This window comes from Salvelinus sp. IW2-2015, linkage group LG8 (genome assembly GCF_002910315.2).
Source record: "Salvelinus sp. IW2-2015 linkage group LG8, ASM291031v2, whole genome shotgun sequence".
Lineage (NCBI taxonomy): Eukaryota > Metazoa > Chordata > Actinopteri > Salmoniformes > Salmonidae > Salvelinus > Salvelinus sp. IW2-2015.
In genome coordinates, this window is record NC_036848.1 from 21273901 (window position 1) to 21296116 (window position 22216).

General features: G+C 44.8%; 1 protein-coding gene across 14 annotated transcripts in view; it reads left to right on the plus strand.

Annotated features, from left to right (window-relative positions):
- LOC111967587 (rap guanine nucleotide exchange factor 2) overlaps positions 1 to 14302 on the plus strand; it is a 145676-nt gene extending 131374 nt beyond the window's left edge. For 4 of the 14 annotated variants that reach the window (XM_070444795.1, XM_070444797.1, XM_070444806.1 and 1 more), the window contains 15 exons: positions 60 to 217; positions 429 to 443; positions 1007 to 1247; positions 1638 to 2021; positions 2299 to 2510; positions 2826 to 2949; positions 3422 to 3445; positions 5140 to 5363; positions 5551 to 5721; positions 5983 to 6129; positions 8026 to 8091; positions 9259 to 9463; positions 9636 to 10156; positions 10581 to 10978; positions 11597 to 14302. In XM_070444795.1, coding sequence (XP_070300896.1) covers positions 60 to 217; positions 429 to 443; positions 1007 to 1247; positions 1638 to 2021; positions 2299 to 2510; positions 2826 to 2949; positions 3422 to 3445; positions 5140 to 5363; positions 5551 to 5721; positions 5983 to 6129; positions 8026 to 8091; positions 9259 to 9463; positions 9636 to 10156; positions 10581 to 10936 — 2848 coding nt within the window. In that variant the 3' untranslated portion in view covers positions 10937 to 10978; positions 11597 to 14302. The remainder of the gene's footprint in view (positions 1 to 59; positions 218 to 428; positions 444 to 1006; positions 1248 to 1637; positions 2022 to 2298; positions 2511 to 2825; positions 2950 to 3421; positions 3446 to 5139; positions 5364 to 5550; positions 5722 to 5982; positions 6130 to 8025; positions 8092 to 9258; positions 9464 to 9635; positions 10157 to 10580; positions 10979 to 11596) is intronic. The other 10 variants (XM_070444804.1, XM_070444805.1, XM_070444798.1 and 7 more) reach the window with 8 other exon arrangements.
- Positions 14303 to 22216: the final 7914 nt, after the last annotated feature.

The window sequence follows — 22216 nt, forward strand, 5'->3', positions numbered from 1 at the left end:
TATCCTCTGAAAGTGGAACTGCTTCTAACCCCTCCCTCCCTCCCTCTGTGTTTCCGTAGCGATGTGGGCGTGGGCCAGTCACAGGACGATAGCATCGTGGGCCTGAAGCAGTCCAAACAGATTCCGGCCTCGCTGCCTGTCAGCAGCAACCTATCGTCCAGCAACCCTGACCTGCTGCAGTCCCACCACCGCATCCTGGACTTCAACAACCAACCGGGTGAGGACAGACAGACACCCCTCCTTTGAACCTCTAGTATACAACTGTATATGATAAGCACAACTTGGCTGTCTTCAGCTCCGTTGAAGCCGTCTATTTCGCATGCATTTATATACATTGCTCACCGTGCACATACTTTGCCAGATGTCTGGCATCCATGTTTGACACACCCATTTACGTTCTCCTACACACACTCTTTGTGTTCTTTCAGCCCCGGTCGTGACAAGTGAGTATCACGCTGCTGCTGCTCTGCCCACGGCAACGCTTGTCCTCTTTGCCAGCTAACTGCTTTTTCGTTTACAATCGTCCTATGGTGTTTCTAAAACTGGTCTCTAAAGGGCTAACTTTTAACTGTGGTTATGGTCTGGGCTTGTCGGTCTTGATAAAAGCAGGCATCAAGTCAGTGTGTTTTAATGGGTAACGCATGCCTAAATCTAACTGGAGTACAGTTTGAAAGGAATCGTTCCTGTAAACTTTTGACGGAGTATAAGCAGCCAGCATTCCATTGACCCATTCATTCTCAGTGCATATTGGTGTGTTTTCACTTGTAATCGGGGTGATATGGTGACATCAAAATGATTTAGGTGGGGATGCCATGATTTTTTAACCTTGGGGGATAAAAACAATGGTAAATGAATTATGTGACTGTGCATGAATTCTGACATATATAATTGTTCAGGTAATTTCAATGCAATTAAGTGATCTACATATCCCAAATGAGAATTCCGCCCCAATGTTTGTCCAACATTGTGTTGACGTTGTACCTCTACCCCCCCCCCCCCTCACCAGACATGTCTGACCAGGTGCTGCGGGTGTTCAAGGCAGACCAACAGAGTCGATACATCATGATTGGTAAGGACACCACGGCCAAGGAGGTGGTGGCCCAGGCCATCCGGGAGTTCGCCCTGACCGCGGTGCCCGAAGCCTATTCGCTGTGCGAGGTGTCCGTCACGCCTGAGGGTGTCATCAAGCAACGGCGGCTACCAGAGCAGCTGTCCAAGCTGGCTGATAGGATACAGCTCAGTGGCAGGTAAGGACTGGTTTTATTGATTCATTTTTTCAATTATTTATACAGTTTTGTCCTGTCTCTTGTACAAAAGCTAGCAAATACTATCAAGTCTCCCCTTCCTCTTGACCATTCCTATCTTAAAATCCCCCTCTTCCATAGTCCCTTATTATTGAACACTTTGTCTTTTTCTATTTAAACTCAAGTCACATCATAGTCACAACACCAGGTGGTTGTTAATAATTACTCAATGTGATACTATGAATAACTCTAACAACAAAAGTACTTATTTTGAATATGTGCTTTGTGTTAAGATTTCTACTGGACCAACAAAATAGAGACAGATTATCTATCTACAATAGAATACCTGCTTGTAAATACTAAACGAGCTCCCTGCTCTTCCCCTCTCTCTAGATACTACCTGAAGAGCAACATGGAGACGGAGACCCTCTGTTCAGACGAGGACGCCCAGGACCTTCTTCGTGAAGGCCAGATCTCCCTCCTCCAGCTCTCCACTGTGGAAGTAGCCACGCAGCTCTCCATGCGCGCCTTCGAGCTCTTCTGCGCCATCGAGCCCACCGAGTACATCGATGACCTGTTCAAGCTCAAGTCCAAGACGGGCTCGTTTTGCCTCAAGCGCTTCGAGGAGGTCATCAACCAAGAGACCTTCTGGGTGGCGTCGGAGGTGATCCGGGAGCCCAACCAGCTCAAGCGCATGAAGATCGTCAAGCACTTCATCAAGATTGCTCTCCATTGTAGAGAGTGCAAGAACTTCAACTCCATGTTCGCTATCATCAGGTGAGGTGGGAGAGGAGGAGGACGAGAGGAGACCAGGTGGCCATGTTGTATTGTTGTGATGTGGATGGGTTAAACCGATTGTGAAGAGTTTTACACCAAGTCCGGGACTTATGCTGAATCAGCTGTGTTTGTGTGGTGTTGGAACAAAAGCCTGAAAACCTTTTCATCCTCTAGAACCAGAGTTAGCCCCCTAACCCTAATCCCCAGAGGTTAGCATACCCCCTCTACATTATCAGCCTTCTAACTTCACTGTCTGTCTGTGGTCCTCCCCCAACAGTGGTCTGAACCTGGCGCCGGTATCTAGACTCCGGGGAACGTGGGAAAAGCTCCCCAGTAAGTACGAGAAGCTGTTTGGGGACCTGCAGGACCTGTTTGACCCGTCCAGGAACATGGCCAAGTACCGCAACGTGCTCAACAACCAGAACCTCCAGCCACCCATCATCCCCCTATTCCCCGTCATCAAGAAGGACCTCACCTTCCTGCACGAAGGTAGCCAATGACACACTTTGTCATTTTGTATCACAAAATGTGTTCAGAAACATTCATTTTGCAACCCAGAACCAAATCTTAAGATAAACGCCCACCCTTCTCAATGCTTCTGCCAAAGCCCGTCCCCAGCCCTTCCCTTTCCACTGTCAGATTCAGCACGTGTCGCCAACAGACCTTCACAAGAGACTATAAATACATTGGCTATTTGTCTACCATTTTTGTATAGGATGTTGCACTCCACTGTATGCCAATACTCTACTACAAGGCATCTTAATCAATCTGCGATAACAAATAGTCTCTCTCGTCTTTCCCCAGGGAACGACTCAAAAGTGGACGGCCTGGTGAACTTTGAGAAGCTGCGTATGATCGCCAAAGAGATTCGCCACGTGGGTCGCATGGCCTCCGTCAACATGGACCCTGCACTCATGTTCAGAACCAGGTAACATCGGGAAAACCAATATAATCCCAGAAGACTAACAACGCTTCACCATCCCCTATACGTCCAATCAAATCACTGTCACTGATTGTTCACATGTAGATTGTCAATATTCCGCGCTTCCACGCTTTTCCCTTGAGCAGCCGTTTCCCCGGGCAACCCAGCTATTTCCTGTATTCTGTACTCTCCACTTATCGTTGGCGTAAAACCACAGTGCTCATGTGTAAGTGTGTGTGTCTGACTGTGACTATGTATGTCCACCATGCTGTGATGTCACTTCCGGGTGTCGGTGGTTGTTATCAATGTTTGTCTCTTTCTCGCTATTGTGGGCCTCTGGTAAACTTGCTCATCTTGGTGGCTCTTTGTGGTCTATCCTGTCTAAGCTTGTCTCCCTCTCTTTCTCTCTCTCTCGTTCTCTCTCTCCCTGTGCACTCTTTGCCCTCCACGCTTCACTGTTCATGGCTATCCCTTCTAGGAAGAAGAAATGGAGGAGTTTAGGGTAAGTTTTGGTGACCGACCTTTCCATGCTTTTTTCTTTTGCCCCATTTGTTCGCTCCCTCCCTTCCTCATTTCTGGGGCCTTGTTTGTTTGTTTGTTTGCTTTTAGTGCTGATTTTACTACCCTGTATGGTTTGATACCCTTCTAACACTGCTTGGCTCTGGCAAAAATGTGTTTAAAATTGGAAATTAAAATCACTTTTGCTTTTTTCAGGTCACACCACCATTTGTGAATTCTCAAAATATTTCGCAATTATGCATTAAAACTGAGAGCGATTTGCATCCCATGCAATTCCCAATCTATGAACTAGCAAAAGTGATTACTTTGTGTGTTTTCCCAGCTAAGATAGCCTACTTACCAAAAATGGCATGCCTACTTTTGTTTTGCATCAGTTTGCCATAGTTTGGATTTATCAGCCTCCAGACTGAAAATATCTTCAACATGAAAGTCTGTAGTGTGCTACAATGACAAACAGGGCATAAAATGAACGCCTGCCAAATGCGGGTAGATTTAGGTATTGTGGGGGTAAGAATGTCTATTCACCAGCCACAATGGCGGGTGGTCAATTTGCAGGACTCTACAGTGCAAACATTACATTCACGAATAAAAATAGTCAAAAGTCAAGTATGAGTAAATGTGCAAGTTAGGGTTAAGAAAATGCTGCCATAGCAGTTTTCAAAGTATTTCTGCTGTTTTGTTTGCTAATCACACAAGAAATATGAATCCTCACGCAGCAACACTGGCAGGGGAGTGAAGTGCTGATACATTCGTTATTGGAGGCGATGCGCACAGGTCTAATTTACTCAAGTCTACAAAGTGAGACTTTGTCCTTGTTTTTTGGCTATTTACATTGTTTGTTCACAAGCTCAAAGACCCACGTGACTCGAGTCTTCCGTTACCATGGTAACCTCCAGGCCTTAAAGGGGCAGCTGAACATTTTGTCCCTGATATTTTGGTTAAAAGACTCGGGTCACAATACATCAAATTTAACAATAAACCACATTACCTCTTACGTTTCTTGTTTTAGAAACATTACAAAGCATGTCATCTGTTGTTTTTAATGTAATTATGGCCCCAAAAATATTTTGGCTGGTAAAAAATCTGAGTGTATGGTAGATTTTTTAAATCTACCTGCCATTGTGGCTGGCGGACCAAAAAGTTCATTTTAGGCCCTGCAGCCAGACTAGTCATGCTTTACATTACAGCATTACAGTGGCCTAGGAGGTACTATACCACTATACTATGTATGTACTCAGTATGTACCATAGTTTCTGCTGAAAAGGCATTTCAATACAACTACCTTGGTGTTTACCACAGAAATGACTATACATCACTATTTGAACCCTCAACACACACACACACCTCCCCTTCCTTAGAATGCATGGAATGTTCTGGAGCTGAGAGGAATGCCCCCAAAGCCTCTCGGTCTCTGCATGTCAGACTCTCAAACGACCCTCCTCTCTACTACCTTCCAGGACATCTACATATTAGTACACACACATAGTCTGATGGTGGTCTCGCTCTCCCCTCTCCATTTCTATGTGTGTGTTTTGTGCGTGTGTCTGTGTGTCTGTGTGTCTGTGTGTGTGTGTGTGTGTGTGTGGTGTGGTGTGTGTGTGTGTGTGTGTTGTGTGTGTGTGTGTTCGTGTGTGTGTGTGTGTGTGTGTGTGTGTGTGTGTACACGCGTGTGACCAGGTCTCTTAGCCAGGGCAGTGCCAACGCGGCGGTGCTGGACGTCACCCAGACAGGCGGGCACAAGAAGCGGGTGAGGCGCAGCTCCTTCCTGAACGCCAAGAAGCTGTATGAGGATGCCCAGATGGCCCGCAGGGTCAAGCAGTTCCTGTCCAACCTCAGCCTGGAGACCAACGAAGAGGCGCTGCAGACCCTCTCGCTGCAGTGTGAGCCCTCCATCAACACACGTAAGTGCTGGAGAGAGTACATGCTGTGCACACACACCCACACATACGCGCACTTGTGTTCTCTGACTGCAATGTGAGCCCTCCATCAACACATGTAAATGTTGCACACATGCATGCTGTGTGTACACCAGCACACCGGGTGGCCATTGTGGTTCAGCAGCAACACTCTCCTTCAACCCTTTCTCAGTGCCCAAGAATGCCGGTGGCAGTAAGAGGCCAGACACGTCTCCGGTGGTGTCCAGGGCTGCCAGCCAGCAGAGGGGCCAGCTGCAGAAGGGCAACCAGGCCCTTCAGGTGCCCGCTGTGGCCCTCTACCCCTCCCGCAAGAAAGTGCCAGTCAAGGACCTGCCACCATTCGGTAAGAACCTGCACAAGTTGAGGGGAAAACATATTATGCACGTTTTAGAACATTGTATGGTGTCAGAAAGAAACAATCTGTGATTCCTCTAAGGAAAATGCATTCATTTCAGTTTCAGGTCAAATGTACCTGATCACAATGTTGCTTGTATTGTTGGTAGCTAGTTTAGTTAGACAATATGGGCTGGAGATTCTAAGGATTAATCTGCGTCTGGAAAATTGGCCCTTTCTGAATGCTAATTTTGACTATTTTGTTTTGAAGGCACGAGTTCCCCTCAGTCGCTGAAGAAGATCCTATCGCTGTCGGAGGAGGCCAGCGAGCGTCACAAGCGTCAGACAGAGGACACGGTGTCTAATGCCTCCCAGCTCTCCTCCCCTCCCACCTCCCCCCAGAGCTCGCCCAGGAAGGGTAAAATTATAATCCCCTCCATTCAACCTCAGCCCAGTCCCCCCTCACCCATACAGAGACTCAGCAAATTACTGCTGACACCTAGTGGTCATAGAGGGGAACTACTTGTTCAGCCTACTGTGATGTCGTGTTGATATAGAAACAGTTACTCAAGGTTTTTGGGGGCTATGGGACATGACCCATGAAAATGGAAAGTTGTGCTTTACTTGTGGAGTTACAATACATTTAAAAGGCACACACCATAACTAGGGCTGGGCGATATGGCCTAAAAATCATATCTCCATTTTTTTCAAACTGATGGCGATTCACGATATATATTTCGATTCTCTTTGTGTTCTCTAAATAACCGTTGTCGTACAATTAAAGGTCAAATACACTGCATTTCAAACAGTCTGCAATAATCTAATGAATTCAGGCCTTGTAAAGTTATACCTAGGCTAAATATATGCCTTCCACAATCATAAGACCAACTAATAATTGTATTATTTTCTCAGAATAGTTTAGCCTGCTTTTTTGTTGTTGCAATAATCACTGATCTGGCGATCAAGTCTATCTACTGTATGAAAATGCCCTTTTTTGTTACAAATTTAACTAGAGTCATACATAGTCATTATTAGTGAATGTGCGCTAACTTCTTGTAGCAGGCATTAGGCTATAGAAAATGAACACAGGTCTCATCAACAATCTCTCAAGCCCACGTGCTAGGCACTAGCCAGCTAATCTTTGTGTTTCAAGTTTAGCCAACAAAGGTTGAACAGTTGAATTGTTATGAACACACCCTTCTGTCCGTCTCCAACTGTTTGAACAGCGCGCAAGCCTGTCCACTTTGTTCAGATGTTGAAATGAAAGTGGCCTACCTTATTTCTCAGAATGAGAACGAGTTGCCAATTCCTTATATTTCCTTTTAAATAATTGTTTTTAAATGCTTATTGTACATTTTATAGAACACAGAGTAGACAGCTCATAACAGTCTTTGGCTAAAATGCCGCTAGCCGTAGGTGGGACCCAAACGCCGCGCGTGACAAACTGAACATTCATTTTCCAGAATCGATGTTCATTGATACTCTCGTTTTAGTAGTGTCTGCTCTGCGCGCAATTTGAATAGTTGAGACGTAAAAAGGGTATCGTCGGAAAAGTGACCTTCTCTATTGCAGTAAAATAATGTCTCAGTGTGTTTGTGTTCATATGACCAATTCGGTTGGACCAAACCTCAAATGCCAATAGTGAGTTGAAACCGCTTGTCAGATAGGAAGATGTAATCTCTGAGCTTTGTTGGTGGGAGAGAAAGTGGGAGGGGCTTGGTGTGTGTGTGTGTGTGTGTGTAAACCATAAAGGATGAGGCGAAACAACCTCTCACTAAAATCTGACCAAAATAAGGCCAATACGTTTTTATGGGTTTATTTTGTACCTAAGCGTCGGACCTGCGTTCCCGCCTTTGGGACAACGACTCCCATTTTTAGGGTGGAGACATGAGCATCATGCCAGTCTATACAGATCTCTGGTGTAAATGGGTAGGTGCACAGAGGAGTGAAAGACAGGAGACCAAATACAGCATGGGAACAAGCGGACACAAACGCTCATGAATACGAAAAAGAACAAAACCTAGATTCTTGCGATACAGGGTTTTGGAATATCGCGCAAAACCCCCCACATTCAAATGAATTCGATATATCGCCAAGCCCTAACCGCAACACTAAACTGTCCCTTAGCCAAGCCATTCTTAGAGAACGCCTAGTCTACGCTGGTCCATATTGGAATCGGCTATCCCCTGAAACCCACACAGCAACCACCCCAGACGCCCCTACCTCCCATCCCAACTACCTCACCCCTTACATACTGTGTTGCTGTCCTGTGTCCTGTCTGTGTGTGACGGTCTCTTTGCCTTGCTGCACGTAGGGCTCGGGACACTGAAGGGCCAAAGTGTCCGGAAGGTTACCTTTACCAGTAAACAGACAGCCACAGGTAAACTAAGCCCGGCCCTAAACCTAGACAGATGCTGCTGCCCTTGAACACATACTGGGGCTCCCCATATGCTCCCCCCCTTATACATGCAGGGTATTTGTTGTTCAATTCCAACCAAGTCTTAAATGATGACTAATATTGCAATGTTTTTTGATTAGGTAACAAATCAGAGTCGTGTTCATTAGGCACCAAATGGAAGAAAAGAGAAACAGGAGAGGGACTACCTAAACAGGTCCAATAAGAAACGGTTTTCCGTTGCAAAAAAATGAACACGACCCAGTTGACCTTACAAAGTGGAACTGGTTGGAACCTGTATATATAGGGGGGGGGGGGGGGGGCTTGTGTCGCCCCACTCGTCTTAGTAGCTGAGTTGCTGCTGTGATGTCTAGTAGTGTTACACATAGTACGGCAGTTGCTTCAGAAGATTGAGCGCTCAGTTGCTGCTGCTTCACCGACGATAGGGGAGTGTGCTTAGAAGCCACTAGAAGCTCTTCGGTCCACCGGGGGGAAACGAATGCACTCATTATTGGATGGGTTTCCTAGACTGTCTTGACGCCAGGACACCGGACTTCATTTTCTGAATGGTAGCTGGAGGTTGGTCTGCCCAGTGGGTTTAATGTCACAGAAGACTCCATTTTTGATGACTGGTGTGCAAAGTGGGAGAGGAAGTTGAAAGGGTTTATGCCTCTGAGACGGGGTTCTTGATGTGTGTGAATGGGATTTCTTTGTAATGTCAGTCATTGTGACTCCGGGCTAAAGGTGTCAGGATCTTTTTTTTTTTTTGATTGGATCGCTGCCCCAAGCACGTTCTGAGGTTTGTTATAGAGTTGGGTCTCGCTGTGTATTTCTCCTATCCTTTTCTTAGGCTAGTGATTCTAGGTGGGTAGTGGGTTCTTTGAATATTATTTTGACCATGACTTGAGGGTGTTCAAGTTTTACGTTCTCTGGTGTGCTGAGTGAAGGTGGTGATTTGAGAGGTTAGACGTTTGTTTTTCTAGGTGCAGTTAGAAAGATACGTTTCTCGTAGTGATCCTATGTGTTTTCTTATTATGCCTGCTGTTAATCCATGCTAGGAGGTTCTGAACGTTTCAACCCTCTGAACACAACCCCGTGGACTAGTCGATTGGAATCAGTCAGTTAATTGTAACCACCCCCTCCTCTCTCCAGGCTACCCAAGAACGGGAGACACCTACTCAGACTCGGGTCACAGCGAGATTTCGTCGCGCTCCAGCCTGGTCAGCAACTCCTCCTTCGACATGGCCCAGGAGGAGAGGAGGGGGCTCAGGCACTCAGGAGGGGTGGGAGACCCCCACGCTGGAGGGGTGCGTCTGGAGAGGAGGGCTACGACCGACTCTGATCAGTACAGCCTCGGGTATGAATCAATGCTGACAATTTACAGTTACAGTGATGAGTTTAATTTCAAAAGTTGAAAACGGAAGATTTCTCATCCCAGCCCTTTATTTGTCTACCTGTCCGCTGTGTTGTCGATGAATGGAGAAACCATTGTAAATGTGTAGCTTGTCTCTTATCCCCTTCCCACACAGTTCCTACTCGTCCATGCAGGACTGCCGGGGCCTGTACCCCTGCGCCATGGTGCTCTCCTCCCCCAGCTCGGAGGAGTTGACCCAGGACCAAGGGGACCGTGTCTCCCTGGACGCCGCCGATAGCGGCCGTGGCTCCTGGACCTCCTGCTCCTCGGGCTCCCATGACAACATCCAGACCATGCAGCAGGGACGCAGCTGGGAGACCCTGGCCTTTGGACCGGGGGGTGTTGTCGGCGGGAGCGTTGGTGTCCACCCGCACGGGGGGCCTGAAGCATTACTAGGGGGCCCCGCTGGACTGTGGGCGTCCCAGGCTAGAGGGAGCTGGGCATCGGCCTCTTCATCTTCCTCTGCAGCGTACTGGGGCGAGGACTCGGAGGGTGACACGGGCACGATTAAACGTCGAGGCGGGAAAGACGTGAACGCTGACCCAGAGACGAGTAGTATCACGTCCATGGGGTCTGACGAGGCCAAGCAGCACGGGAGGCCATCGCCCATCACCGCTGGCAACAAGGGTCTTATCAGTGAGTTGACCTCTGAAATGTTTGTTTGTCTGTTGTGTTGATGTAAGGGTTAAGCTGTCCTCATAGGCTAATGTTAGGGTGTCCATACCTGTTCCCAATGTTAGGGTGTCCATACCTGTTCCCAATGTTAGGGTGTCCATACCTGTTCCTAATGTTAGGGTGTCCATACCTGTTCCTCAACAAATTAACAGGTTCCTGATGAAAGGTCGGGTTTTACAATGTTCTGAAAATGCCAAACCCTGCTCACATGCATTCATGCTTTTTACGATTTGTGTACATCCATGGAGAGAAGTGCATGTCAGCTGAATTATGTCCGCATGTAGATCTCCATGCCAACACTTTTTCTGGGAGGTGTGTGTGGCGCAGATGCGTAAAGTATTAATTCCAATTAACTCCACCATCTTTCACCCCCCCCCCCCTTCAGCGCGAAAGGAGAGCCGGTACCGCGAGCCCCCTCCAACCCCGCCGGGCTACACTGCCCTGACAATCTCTGACTTCAGCGAAGGGCAGACGCAGTCGCCGCCCCCGGCCCACTCCGGCCGCCGCCCGCCCGATTACACCACGGCCTTGCAGCGCTCGCGCATGGTCACCCAGTCGCCTGACTCCCATCACCACCACCAGGCCCAACAACATGCCAAGCGCCAAGGGCTCCACCGCACCCGCTCGCCAGGCGAGGAGGAAGAGCCTGAGGAGGAAGAGGAGGGTGAGTCCTTGTCTCCCAAACTAGTCGCTCTGAGGAAGACAGTGGCACACACAACACCAGAGACAACCAGGCCATGAGATGAGTGTACGGGTTACAGGGCAGGTCCCCCTCAGGCTGAGGTAAATGACTGATTTATACCAACGATAACCTGCATGCCCACCAGGAACAACACGGACTTGAACCACTACCCCCATATCCACCACAAACCTAGTCCGGTCCCAGCTTTGTTTGTGCCGTCTTGCCAACTCCTATGGGGAATGAGCATTGAGGAGATGTCAAGACAGCACAAACAGATCTTGGACCAGGCATTGCACAAACCCACCACGGCATCTCATGTGCATGAAGTCATCATGCTTGGACCAAAGCTTACCAAGCTCACCAGGCATTAGCGACATTTTGCTCCTCACTCTCTCTACTGTCTCTCACGTCACAAGTAGTGTCGAATGGCATTCATCTGCGGGCACAGTTGTGTTGACGATGCTTGCACACATGCACCTCCATCCCTGGCAGTGTTTTTCACACTTTTTGCACTTAACATTGCTGTTTGTAGCCAATATGCATATTGTTCAGTTTTGATAGTTGTTATGATACGGTAAGTTCACATAGAGGACAGTTAGTGATGTTTTTGTGGGGGTTTCTGCTTCTGTGATGCTTTTACAGGATTTTACCATCGTGTTAATTAACCAACATTGCAACAAAAAAAAAAAACATTTTTCTTTCTCTTTTTCTCTTGCCAGAGGATGAGCAGGTATCAGCAGTCTGAGAACGGTCTTCTGCTGGATGTCCTTTGCAGTGACTTGAAGTCCCTTCCATGGGGGTGGAACAAGAGAGACTGACTTGATTGATTGATGGACAGACCAATCCAGTACGTACGTGCCTGCCTGCCTCCTCTTCCGGACTCTCCGTCATTGGTGGACTCCTCTGCTCGTATCCCCCCCCCCCGCCTTAAAGCATCATGGGGGGTTGAATGACCCTGCATGCAAAAAAAGAAAATACTGTGAAGAAGAAGATGGAGAGATGGAAAAAGAAAGACACAAAATGCCTGGCACTTTGGGGGAAAAAAGAAAAACAAGTCAAACGGTTTTGCTGAAAAAAACACAGCTAGGTGCGGCAACCGCGTACACACACACACACACACACACACACACACACACACACACACACACACACACACACACACACACACACACACACACACACACACACACAGCTGTCCTGGAACAGCTTTCCAAGACTAACACCCTATCCCAACCCCACCTCGCTTTACACACAGTATCATGACGTGTTGAGCTTTGTCTGCACTTTTTAATTTTCTACTTTATAAAACGAGAACAAAACGGACAATGACGATGGAGGACAAAAAAATGACATTTGATCAATTTTTGAACTTTCTTCTAGGTTTCTAGAGGTCTTCTTTCCAAGAACTATTGCACTCGGGGGGGGGGGGGGTAAAAGCGGCTATACCCAAGTCTCATATCCCTGTGTGGACTCTGAAAAACAGATCTGTCAAACGTAAGAGTTTTATTCCACAATTACAGTATTATCTTGTCATTCACATATTAGACATATCCTAATGGTGGCTCAACCCCCACTGCTAACTGGACAGTCACAGTGTGAGAAATCAGTTGGGGTGACCAATATGTCATTTGGGGTAACCAACATGCACGTTCATAATCGAATGTTCTGACACACACTGGGCAAGTCTGGCTTCAGCACTTCTCAGTACAACTTTAGGTTTTCGTGTAACCCTACATTCCCAACCCTGGCCTGGATATCTGTCTATTTCCGATATGGCCAGCCACATCTTCAGTTCTAGGTCATATACGATATGTGGCAGGTTGTGTGGATCATAGCAGTGGCCCAACTAGGGAGTCAATCTGGCTATTTGATATCCATGTTTTAACCCAGGTCATCTGGTGACTTATATTAATTCTGTATTTTAGACAGCATTTTAAAGGACAACTACAGGAGATTTATCTTGGCTTAGTCTTGTCCCTAATGGGTTGTGATGTTAAAAGATAAGCACAAAGGGTATTTATACCCGATTGGCAAATCAACCAACTCGGGGAACGTGTTTTTAGTTATGCACCCCAAAGGCAAGTCAAGGCTTAAATCCTATACAGGTGAATGGAGTCTCAGGCCTTTCAGTGGTGCTACATAACCAAACACTTTCCCTGGGTTCTGTCAACCATTTAAAGTAACTGTCAAGTGAAAATCTAACTTTAAATAGTTCATATTCTGTTAACTCATGCCCAAATAATGTTGACTCATCCTATCCTGGTATTTGTCGCCAAACATTAATTGGAGAAAAACACTTACATTTTCTTTTTTTTTTACATATCAAGCAGACCATTTAAAAAAAAAATGCTTGCTATTTCATCATAGAGAATGATGTGCTGGCCAATCAGCGGTCTACTTGCATGAATATGTTTTATGACAGGTATATGCCCACACCATTCCAACACACAAGCTGCTTTTCTTTCTTTTTTTGCGGAAGGAAAACGATTTCACTCAGTGTAATATTATAGGTCATATTTCATAGAAATCTGGAAACGAAACACAGGACAGTTACTTTTAGAATGAACTAGAATACACCTCTCCTACCTTGCTGTTGGCTACATCCTCCTCTTCATTGAAAAGTCCTCCGCTGTCACAGGCGTCAAGATCAATGGATTTGTATATTACTAGGCAATGCTAGCATAGAGCAACCTGTATTTCCACCATTTCTTAGCATCGTTGGAATTGACTGAAGAAAAATGATTGAATATGTTTGTTTTGACTCCGGTGGGGGAAGTTACCCAGATGAAAGAATTAACTTTTGAAGGCTGCCAATCAGAATTAGTGTCACTTTTGTGTTGTTTTTCTTTTCACTGAGTTGCGCTGATCACATTGATCAGTAGTTAGAAACGATGGACTGAGAAGGAGAAGTAAAAAAAACAAGTGCTGTGTTTTTCACTGTGGGCTGTTCCTACACTATTATCATTTCTGTCCATTTGTATTATTTTCATGGCAGCCGATAGATTGTCAACAATGCGTGGAATACAATGGTGACATGCATCATCATTCACTCTTTCAGCTCTGGAGATCATGTGCATATTAGCAGGCCAAGGGCCTATTTGGAGAAACAAAGACGTTGCACAACATTGTACAAGCATAAAGATAATTGTAGTAGGTAGAACTGCTACTCCGTTTTGATGTGTGATGTTAAAGTGAGAAGTGTACATTTAGCTGGTGATTTTTCTCATACTTTCTTCTACTACTTTGACCTGTATGTCTTTTAAAAAGACAATCGGCGGAGTATGTTTCGGTTGTTTTTTTTTGTATTTTTAATACAATAATTGTAAATATTGGTTATATTTTTGTTGAAATGTACTATGTTTATGCCTCAACATCCAGTTTGTATGAAGCTGGGAAATCAATAAATACTACAAAAGTTATCAATTCATAGGTTTAAATGCACTTTTTTCCCCTGCATTTTCAGGTTTCCTCTTTTGAATATAGTTCCTTACCAAGACCTAACCTACACACCATCTAGTGTTTGCACAAAATAAGACATGGAAGTGACTTGAAATGTGTAACTCTCATACTTTTATAACAGACAGCAGTGTATGTCAGAAATATATATTTATTTATTTGTACTTTTTTTTACATTTATTTGGAATAGTTATGACTACAATTAATGTGACAGCAATGTAAGGTATAGTTAACCATGTTTTCTACAAATGTTTTCTACCAGAGAGAATGTGTTTTATGTTCACTGATCATATTTCTTACCCAAAAATATTTTTTAACACCTTACAAACTTTTCAGAACTAAAGTTGTTCATGGCCATTGACTGGAGCCTGCCCTTTATCAATGTAACATGTTTCTTTGTGTTAGAGCACCTTCAGACCTTGCATTAGTCATTGGTTACATTTTATCCACTATGAATGAAGAAACTCTGGGGTGAGAGCCAAGTAGACAGCCTACCAAGTCTCTGGTGTGATACAGTGTAAAGAAAGCACATGATCATAATCCATCTCTACAATCCATACTGTAGGCCCATGCTCAATCCCTCTTTAAATTGGAAAAGAGGCAGAGAAGAAATCTCATTCCTACAGTAAACCATTATTTGATGGAATTGCACACTGTTATAAAGTGAAAAGCTGCAGAACAGCACCAGGGCAGAGGAGATCCAGAAGCATGCATGAGTTGCCTACAGACAGCCGAAGTCTAAATAGAGGGTCTCTGAGCCCCTCATGCAGTGGGAAGGCTCCAACATGTGCATCCTTCCTCCCTGTATGACCTAAGTGAAGCCAATGCAGCAGCTAAGGTTAGAAGTAGCTCACTACACATCAGCGCAAGGAAGGAAGGCTCCAAGATGCTGCTCCTTCCTCACTGCGCACTCGTCCTCCATCCTCCCTGTGTGCTCGTGATCTTTCCTGCCGATGTGACCTGAGTAAATACAATGCAGCCGCTAAAGGTGCGAGTGGCTCATTACACATCAACACAGGATTGAAAGGCTCCATGATGCTCCTTCCTCCTCCCTGAGTGAAGCCAGTGCGGCCACTCTGGATGCAAGTAGCCAGCGTATACAATTAAAGCTGTATAGCCTATGATACACAATGAAAGCAGTAATTGGCACCATTGAGTCCCACGGGCAGTACATGATATGCCTAGTATACTGCTACATACAATTAAAACTACAAACATTGTAAGAGTACTACACGCACAATGAAAGCAGTAGTCAATGCACAGGCTTTATAGTATAGAAGACAACAGCTAGGCCTACATACAATGAGAACTATACTGAACAAAAATATAAACGCAACATTCAACAATTTAAAAGCATTTACTGAGTTACAGTTCATAAGGAAATCAGTCATTTGAAATAAATTCATGACTGGGAATACAGATGTGCCTATGTTGGTCACCGATACCTTAAAAAAGGGTAGCGACGTGGATCAGAAAACCAGTAAGTGACTGGGGCGACCACCATTTGCCTCATGCAGACCGACATCTTTGAGTAGAGGTGATCAGGCTGTTGAATGTGGCCTGTGGAATGTTGTCCCACTCCTCTTCAATGGCTGTGCGAAGTTGCTGGATATTGGCGGGAACTGGAACACGATGTCGTATACACGGCAATCCAGATCATCCCAAACATGCTCAACGGGTGACATGACTGGTGAGTATGCAGGCCATGGTAGAACTGAGACATTTTCAGCTTCCAGGAATTGGGTACAGATCCTTGCGACATGGTGGCGGATGAAACATGAGGTGATGGTGGCGAATGAATGGCACAGGTCCAAAAGGCTTCTACCCCCAAGCCACAAGACTCCTGAACAGCTAATCAAATGGCTACTCAGACTATTTGCACCCACCCCCCCACGCTGCTGCTCCTCTCTGTTATTAGCCACCTTAACAACCCTACCTGCATGTACATAATTATCTTAATTACCTCAACACCGGTGCCCCCGCACATTGACACATTGACTTTGTCCCGGTACCCCCTGTATATAGCCCCGACTATTGTTATTCACTGCTGCTCTTTATGTAACAGTTGTTAAAGTACTTTATGAATTTCACCAGGTTCATATATTAATATCGCATGTTGATTTGTTATTATGCATGCCTGCATCCTGGGAATAGGGGAGTGTGTACTTATGTTTTGCCCTGCGTGCTCGTGCTCAAATCATTTTGATGCACTGTGAGAGGTAGGCACGCTTTTTCTGTCTTCAGAAAGTTTGATTATTTTAAGCACAAAGTCGTATGAATAATGAATAATGTTGTATATTTAGAGGTTAGGGTACTCTTGTTAACGGGTATGCACAAAATCACAAGCGAGAGAGTTCCACATTACATTTAAACTGTTCAATCAGTGTGAGGAGTGAAGGCTCTGATGGGCATTGACTAGAGCAGTGAAGTCAGGTGTAGTTTCTGACGTCGCTAAGCGCAGGATTGCTGAGAGGTGAGAGTCAGTAAGAGATGACCTGTGCCTTGACTTGTTATATTTCACCACTGAAAATGCCTGTTCACATACATAGGTTGACCCAAACAAGTACAAACATCTTCTGAGCATGACTCCTAATCTTTGGAAAGTTATGTTTATCGAGAGATGCATAGAACCTCGTCAGTGACATTGTTTTGAATAGTTCTCCAATCACTGCATCTGACTGAAAATCAATAAGCTTAAGTTGCAGGTCAGTGGGAGGTTTATCCACATTGAAGGTTGTAAGAATATTTTAAGATAATAAACAACACAGAGGACTAGAGGTCAATATGGAATTAACGATCAATGGAAACATCCTGTCGCTTTGTTCTGTGGAGAAAATCACTGAGGACAGGGGAGAATGAACATCGACCATCTACTCCCCAGCATGATTCATTCTCTTTGAATAACCCTATTTTTCTCCCGATTTGCTTTGGGGGTCTGTATTATTGAAGAGTAACATCAACTGCTAACAAGGTGAAAGGAGAGGAAACCAACAGCATTTAATTTTCCAACACTTTGAATTCCTCAAAACGATGAGAAATCACCGTTCAAAGCTCGCAGCAGCGATGTATACTTCTACCACTGGTCATCTGATAGTGAACAGACTAGTAGTGTCAGAAGGTGGGTGAGATTGTTGGCTTCTACTTGGCAGGTCAGGAGAAGTAATTTTCCCTTGAAGGCTCTCTCTTCCAACAGTGAGACAAACTTTCTGTGGTTTAAAGATTTTGCTCTTATGAAGTTTACCACTTTAGTGACTGTATCCACAACATGGCTCATTTTCAGAACACATTTACAGAGCACCTCCTGATGAATAATGCATAGCAGGAAAAATAATGCTGATCTGGGCTCAGCTACTTGATCTTGTATCCTTTTCAAAAGGCCAACGTTTTTTCCTGTCAAGTTTGGGCACCCATCAGTGGTCACACTGGATAACTTTTCAAAACTCAGTCCTAGCTTTGCCACACACTTATTAACCTCCTCCAATAAATATTTCCCTGTGGATGTGCTCTTCATTGACTGCACAGAAGCAAACTCCTCTGTAATTTCAAAGTCTGGGGTTATGCCTCGTAAGAATATCAACAACTGCGCCGGGTCACGTGCATCACTGCTCTCATCCAGGGCCATGGAGAAAAGGTGAAATCCTTTACCTTGTCTTTCAACTGTTGTTCCATATTCTCTGTGATGTCCTCAACACGCCGTGTCACTTTTCGTATTGATAGGGAAACATTTTCAAACACCAATTTCTTGTCGGGGCAAAGTATTGCTGCAGAGTCAATTAAACATTCTTTAATGAATTTGCCCTCAGCGAATGGCTTGCTATGTTTAGCAATTTTGTGGGACAGTACATAGCTAGCTCTCGCAATTCCATCGTTTGCTGAATGCAGTTTTGTGAAAAGTCCTTGCTGCTTTTGCAACTGAGAAAGCAACTCTTTCGATGCACTTGCCCTCTGCTCAGAAGGAAGTGTCGGGACAAGTTGTAGTCTTTCAAGACAGCGTTGTTCTCTTTGCACACTAAGCACACAGCATTCCCTGATACCTCAAATAAAGAAATATTTCAATGTCCACTCTTGCTGGAACACCCTACGTTCATTCTCTACTTTCCTTTTCTTTGAAATCTTAGAAACTCATTTTTGAGCAATTTCTAGCTAGCTACTATTTAACTGTGACTTGTGTGTCAGCCTGTCAGTCACTGTCTGTCCTCGTGTAGTTGTTGTTTATACGTGCCTTCAAAATAAATGTCCCACAAGCGGTGGGAGTTAAATCATTACACAAAGGCGAGTATTCATTGGGCTTTTAATTTTAATAACAAATACGTTTTTCAAAACTTTACTATCGCAAACTCTTTGTGATCTGAGATTCTGTGGGCCGTATTGAATCAGGTCGCGGGCCGCATACGGATCCTGGTGCCGGCTTTTGCCCAGGCCTGGTTTAGGGTGTCTGGTCACGGCTCACATCAACACCATTATACAAATCTTTCAAAGCACTTCATGGCTACAGACATGAGTGCTACGGGTCGGTAGTAATTTAGGCAGGTTACCTTGAAACATGTTGGTATTACAGACTCAGTCAGGGAACAGTTTAAAATGTCAGTGAAGACATTTGCCAGTTGGTCAGCGCATGCTCGGATTACACGTCCTGGTAATCGTGAATGTTGACCTGTTTAAAGGTCTTACTCACATCGGCTGTGGAGATCACACAGTCTCCCAGAACAGCTGATGCTCATGCATGTTTCAGTGTTACTTGCCTCGAAGCGAGCATAGAAGTAATTTAGCTCATCTGGTAGGCTCGTGTCACTGGGCAGCTCGCGGCTGTGCTTCCCTTTTGTAGTCTGTAATAGTTTGCAAGCCCTGCTACATCTGACGAGCATCGGAGCCGGTTTAGTACGAGTCAATCTTTGTCCTGTATTGATGCTTTGCCTGTTTGTTGGTTCGTCAGAAGGCATAGCGAGATTTCTTATAAGCGTCCGGGTTAGAGTCCCGCTCCTTGAGAGCAGCAGCTCTACCTTTTAGCTCAGTGCGGATGTTGCATATAATGCATGGCTTCTGGTTTGGGTATGTACGTACGGTCACTGTGGGAACGACGTCATCGATGCACCTATTGATGAAGCCAGTGACTGATGTGGTGTACTCCTCAATGCCATCAGAAGAATCCCGGAACATATTCCAGTCTGTGCTAGCAAAACAGTCCTGTAGTTTAGCATCTGCTTCATCTGACCACTTTCTTATTGACCGAGTCACTGGTGCTTCCTGCTTTAGTTGTTGCTTGTTAGCAGGAATCAGGAGAATAGAATTATGGTCAGATTTGCCAAATGCTTTGTACACGTCTCTGTGGAGTAAAGGTCTAGTGTTTTTTTCCCCCTATGGTTGCACATTTAACATGCTGGTAGAAATTAGGTAAAACGGATTTAAGTTTCCCTGCATTAAAGTCCCCAGCCACCCATGTCGTTGTTCAGCCACGACTCGTTGAAACATAAGATAACCGTTTTTAATGTCCCGTTGGTAGGATATATGTAGTCTATTTTATTTTCCATTGATTGTACGTTGGCTAATAGGACCGATGGTAAAGGGAGATTACACGCTCAACGCCGGATCCTTACAAGGCACCCGGACCTTCATCCCCGATATCTCCGTCTCTTTCTCCTGCGAATGATGGGGATGAGGGCCTTCCGACTCATTAAAGAAAAAGTAATCCTGCAGTACGGGTTGAGTAATCACTGTCCTGATATCTAGAAGCTCTTTTTGTTCATAAGTCACGGTGGCAGAAACATTCTATACAAAAATAAGTTACAAATAATGCAAAAAAAACACACAATAGCACAATTGGTTAGGGGATTGTAAAATGGCAGCCATTTCCTCCGGTGCCATTGTAATGTCTATGTTGTTCTCGGAGGCTACCCGGAACATATCCCAGTCCACATGATCAAAACACTTGAAGTGTGGATTCCGATTGGTCAGACCAGTGTTGAGTAGTCCTTAGCACGGGTACTTCCTGTTTGAGTTTCTGCCTATAGGAAGGGAGGAGAAAAATGGAGTCATGATCAGATTTACCGAATGGAGGGTCTTGTAGGCATCCCAGAAGTTTGAGTAGCAGTGGTCGAGTGTTTTAGCAGCGTAAGTACTACAGTCAATATGTTGATAGAACTTCGGTAACATTTTCCTCAAATTTGCCTTGTTAAAATCATCACAATCGCACCATGAATAGTTTATCATGAAACATACACCTCCGCCCTTCTTCTTCCCAGAGAGATATTTGTTCCTGTCTGCGCAATGAACTGAGAACCCAACTGGCTGAACGGACTCGGACAGTATATCCCGAGAGAGCCATGTTTTCGTAAAACTGAGTATGTTACAATCCCTGATGTCTCTCTGGAAGGAAATCCTCGCCCTGAGCTCGTCAACTTTATTATCCAGAGACTGAACATTATTGAGTAATATACTCGGAAGCGGTGGGTGGTGTGTGTGTCTCCTGAGTCAGACTAAAAGTCCACTCTGATTACCACTTTTCCGCCGGCAGTGTATTGGAACAACCTCTGGAATCAGTTCACCCTCAGTGCCCTGGAACAAAGGAACCGATTCTGGAAAGTTATATTCCTGGCTGTAATGCTGGTGAGTTACCGTGGCTCTGATATCCAAAAATGGGCTAATAATGTAAGAAATGACACATAAAAAAAAAATACTGCAAAGTTTCCTAAGAGCTCGAATCACTGCACGAATACTAATATTTAGAAACATGAAGTAGTTGTGTGTGAGTACTATTTCAGCCAATGTTATAATGTATGCACTGGAAGGTAGTTCATTAGGGTCACGTTGCAGAAGAAAATGTTCCATGGCTTGAATATCGCCCTCTTGTGGAATATTTGTGTATAATGACTCAACATCAAAATTAACTAACAAAGTATTCTCAGGGAGAGGATCAAGAGATTCAATCATAGAGATCATACTGCTGGTGTCCTATACAAAGGAGGGGAGATATTCTGCGAGTGGTCTAATAAAAAAGTTGATAAAGGGGCCGTTACTGCATCAATGGCCACTAAAATAGGCCGCCCTGGAGGTTTTGTAACGTTCTTGTGTAATTTCATCAAAGTATAGAAAGTCGCGATTTTAGGGTGTTGAATAGCCAAAAAGTAATGTTCTTTTTTTGGGTGATTTGACCAAAACTTAAATAAAAATCTAGGACAGTAAAGACAGTGTTCTGAAATTGAGAAGTGGGGTCACTTGTCTGACACTCATTTACATAAACTGTCCTATCAGCAGGGCAGGTAACAACTGACATACCGAATTGTAAATTAAGCAAAGCTTGTTTTTCATCCTTAGGTAAATTATGGAAAGATATGTACTCATGTTTGTTCTTAAAGAGATTACCAACATCTTTTTCAACGAGTCTGCAATATGTCTCAATAGAGTGATTGCGATTGGCTGGAGGTACAAAATAACTCTTACTTCTAAAAGGAGTATGAGTATGTGCAGGTGAGCAGCCTACATGTTAAGTTGAAATACCACGATTAGGGGAGCTAAAGTATTCCCTTAAACGGATGTTTCTAAAAAAAAAATTATAACATGTCTACTTTAACATCGAAATCGTTGCACTGAGTTGTAGGCACAAAATCAAACCCTTTTTTAATCAAGGACACATGGGCAGGGCTCAATATCTAGCCTTGATAAATTAAAGACCCTCAGTCCCGTGGGTTCTGAGTGAAGAAACGACTATCCCCCTCTGGTAGTTGTTTCTTCTTACTCCGTCGGGTAAACATTGGCACATTCTAAGATCACATTTTCGGACCCTCCCTTGGTCGTATTCGCGGGGCAGAAATCTCAGAACAATTGGTAAACTCTGATTTACCACCCGTCTATTTGCGCCTCTACCAGATGGAAACACTTGGCACTTA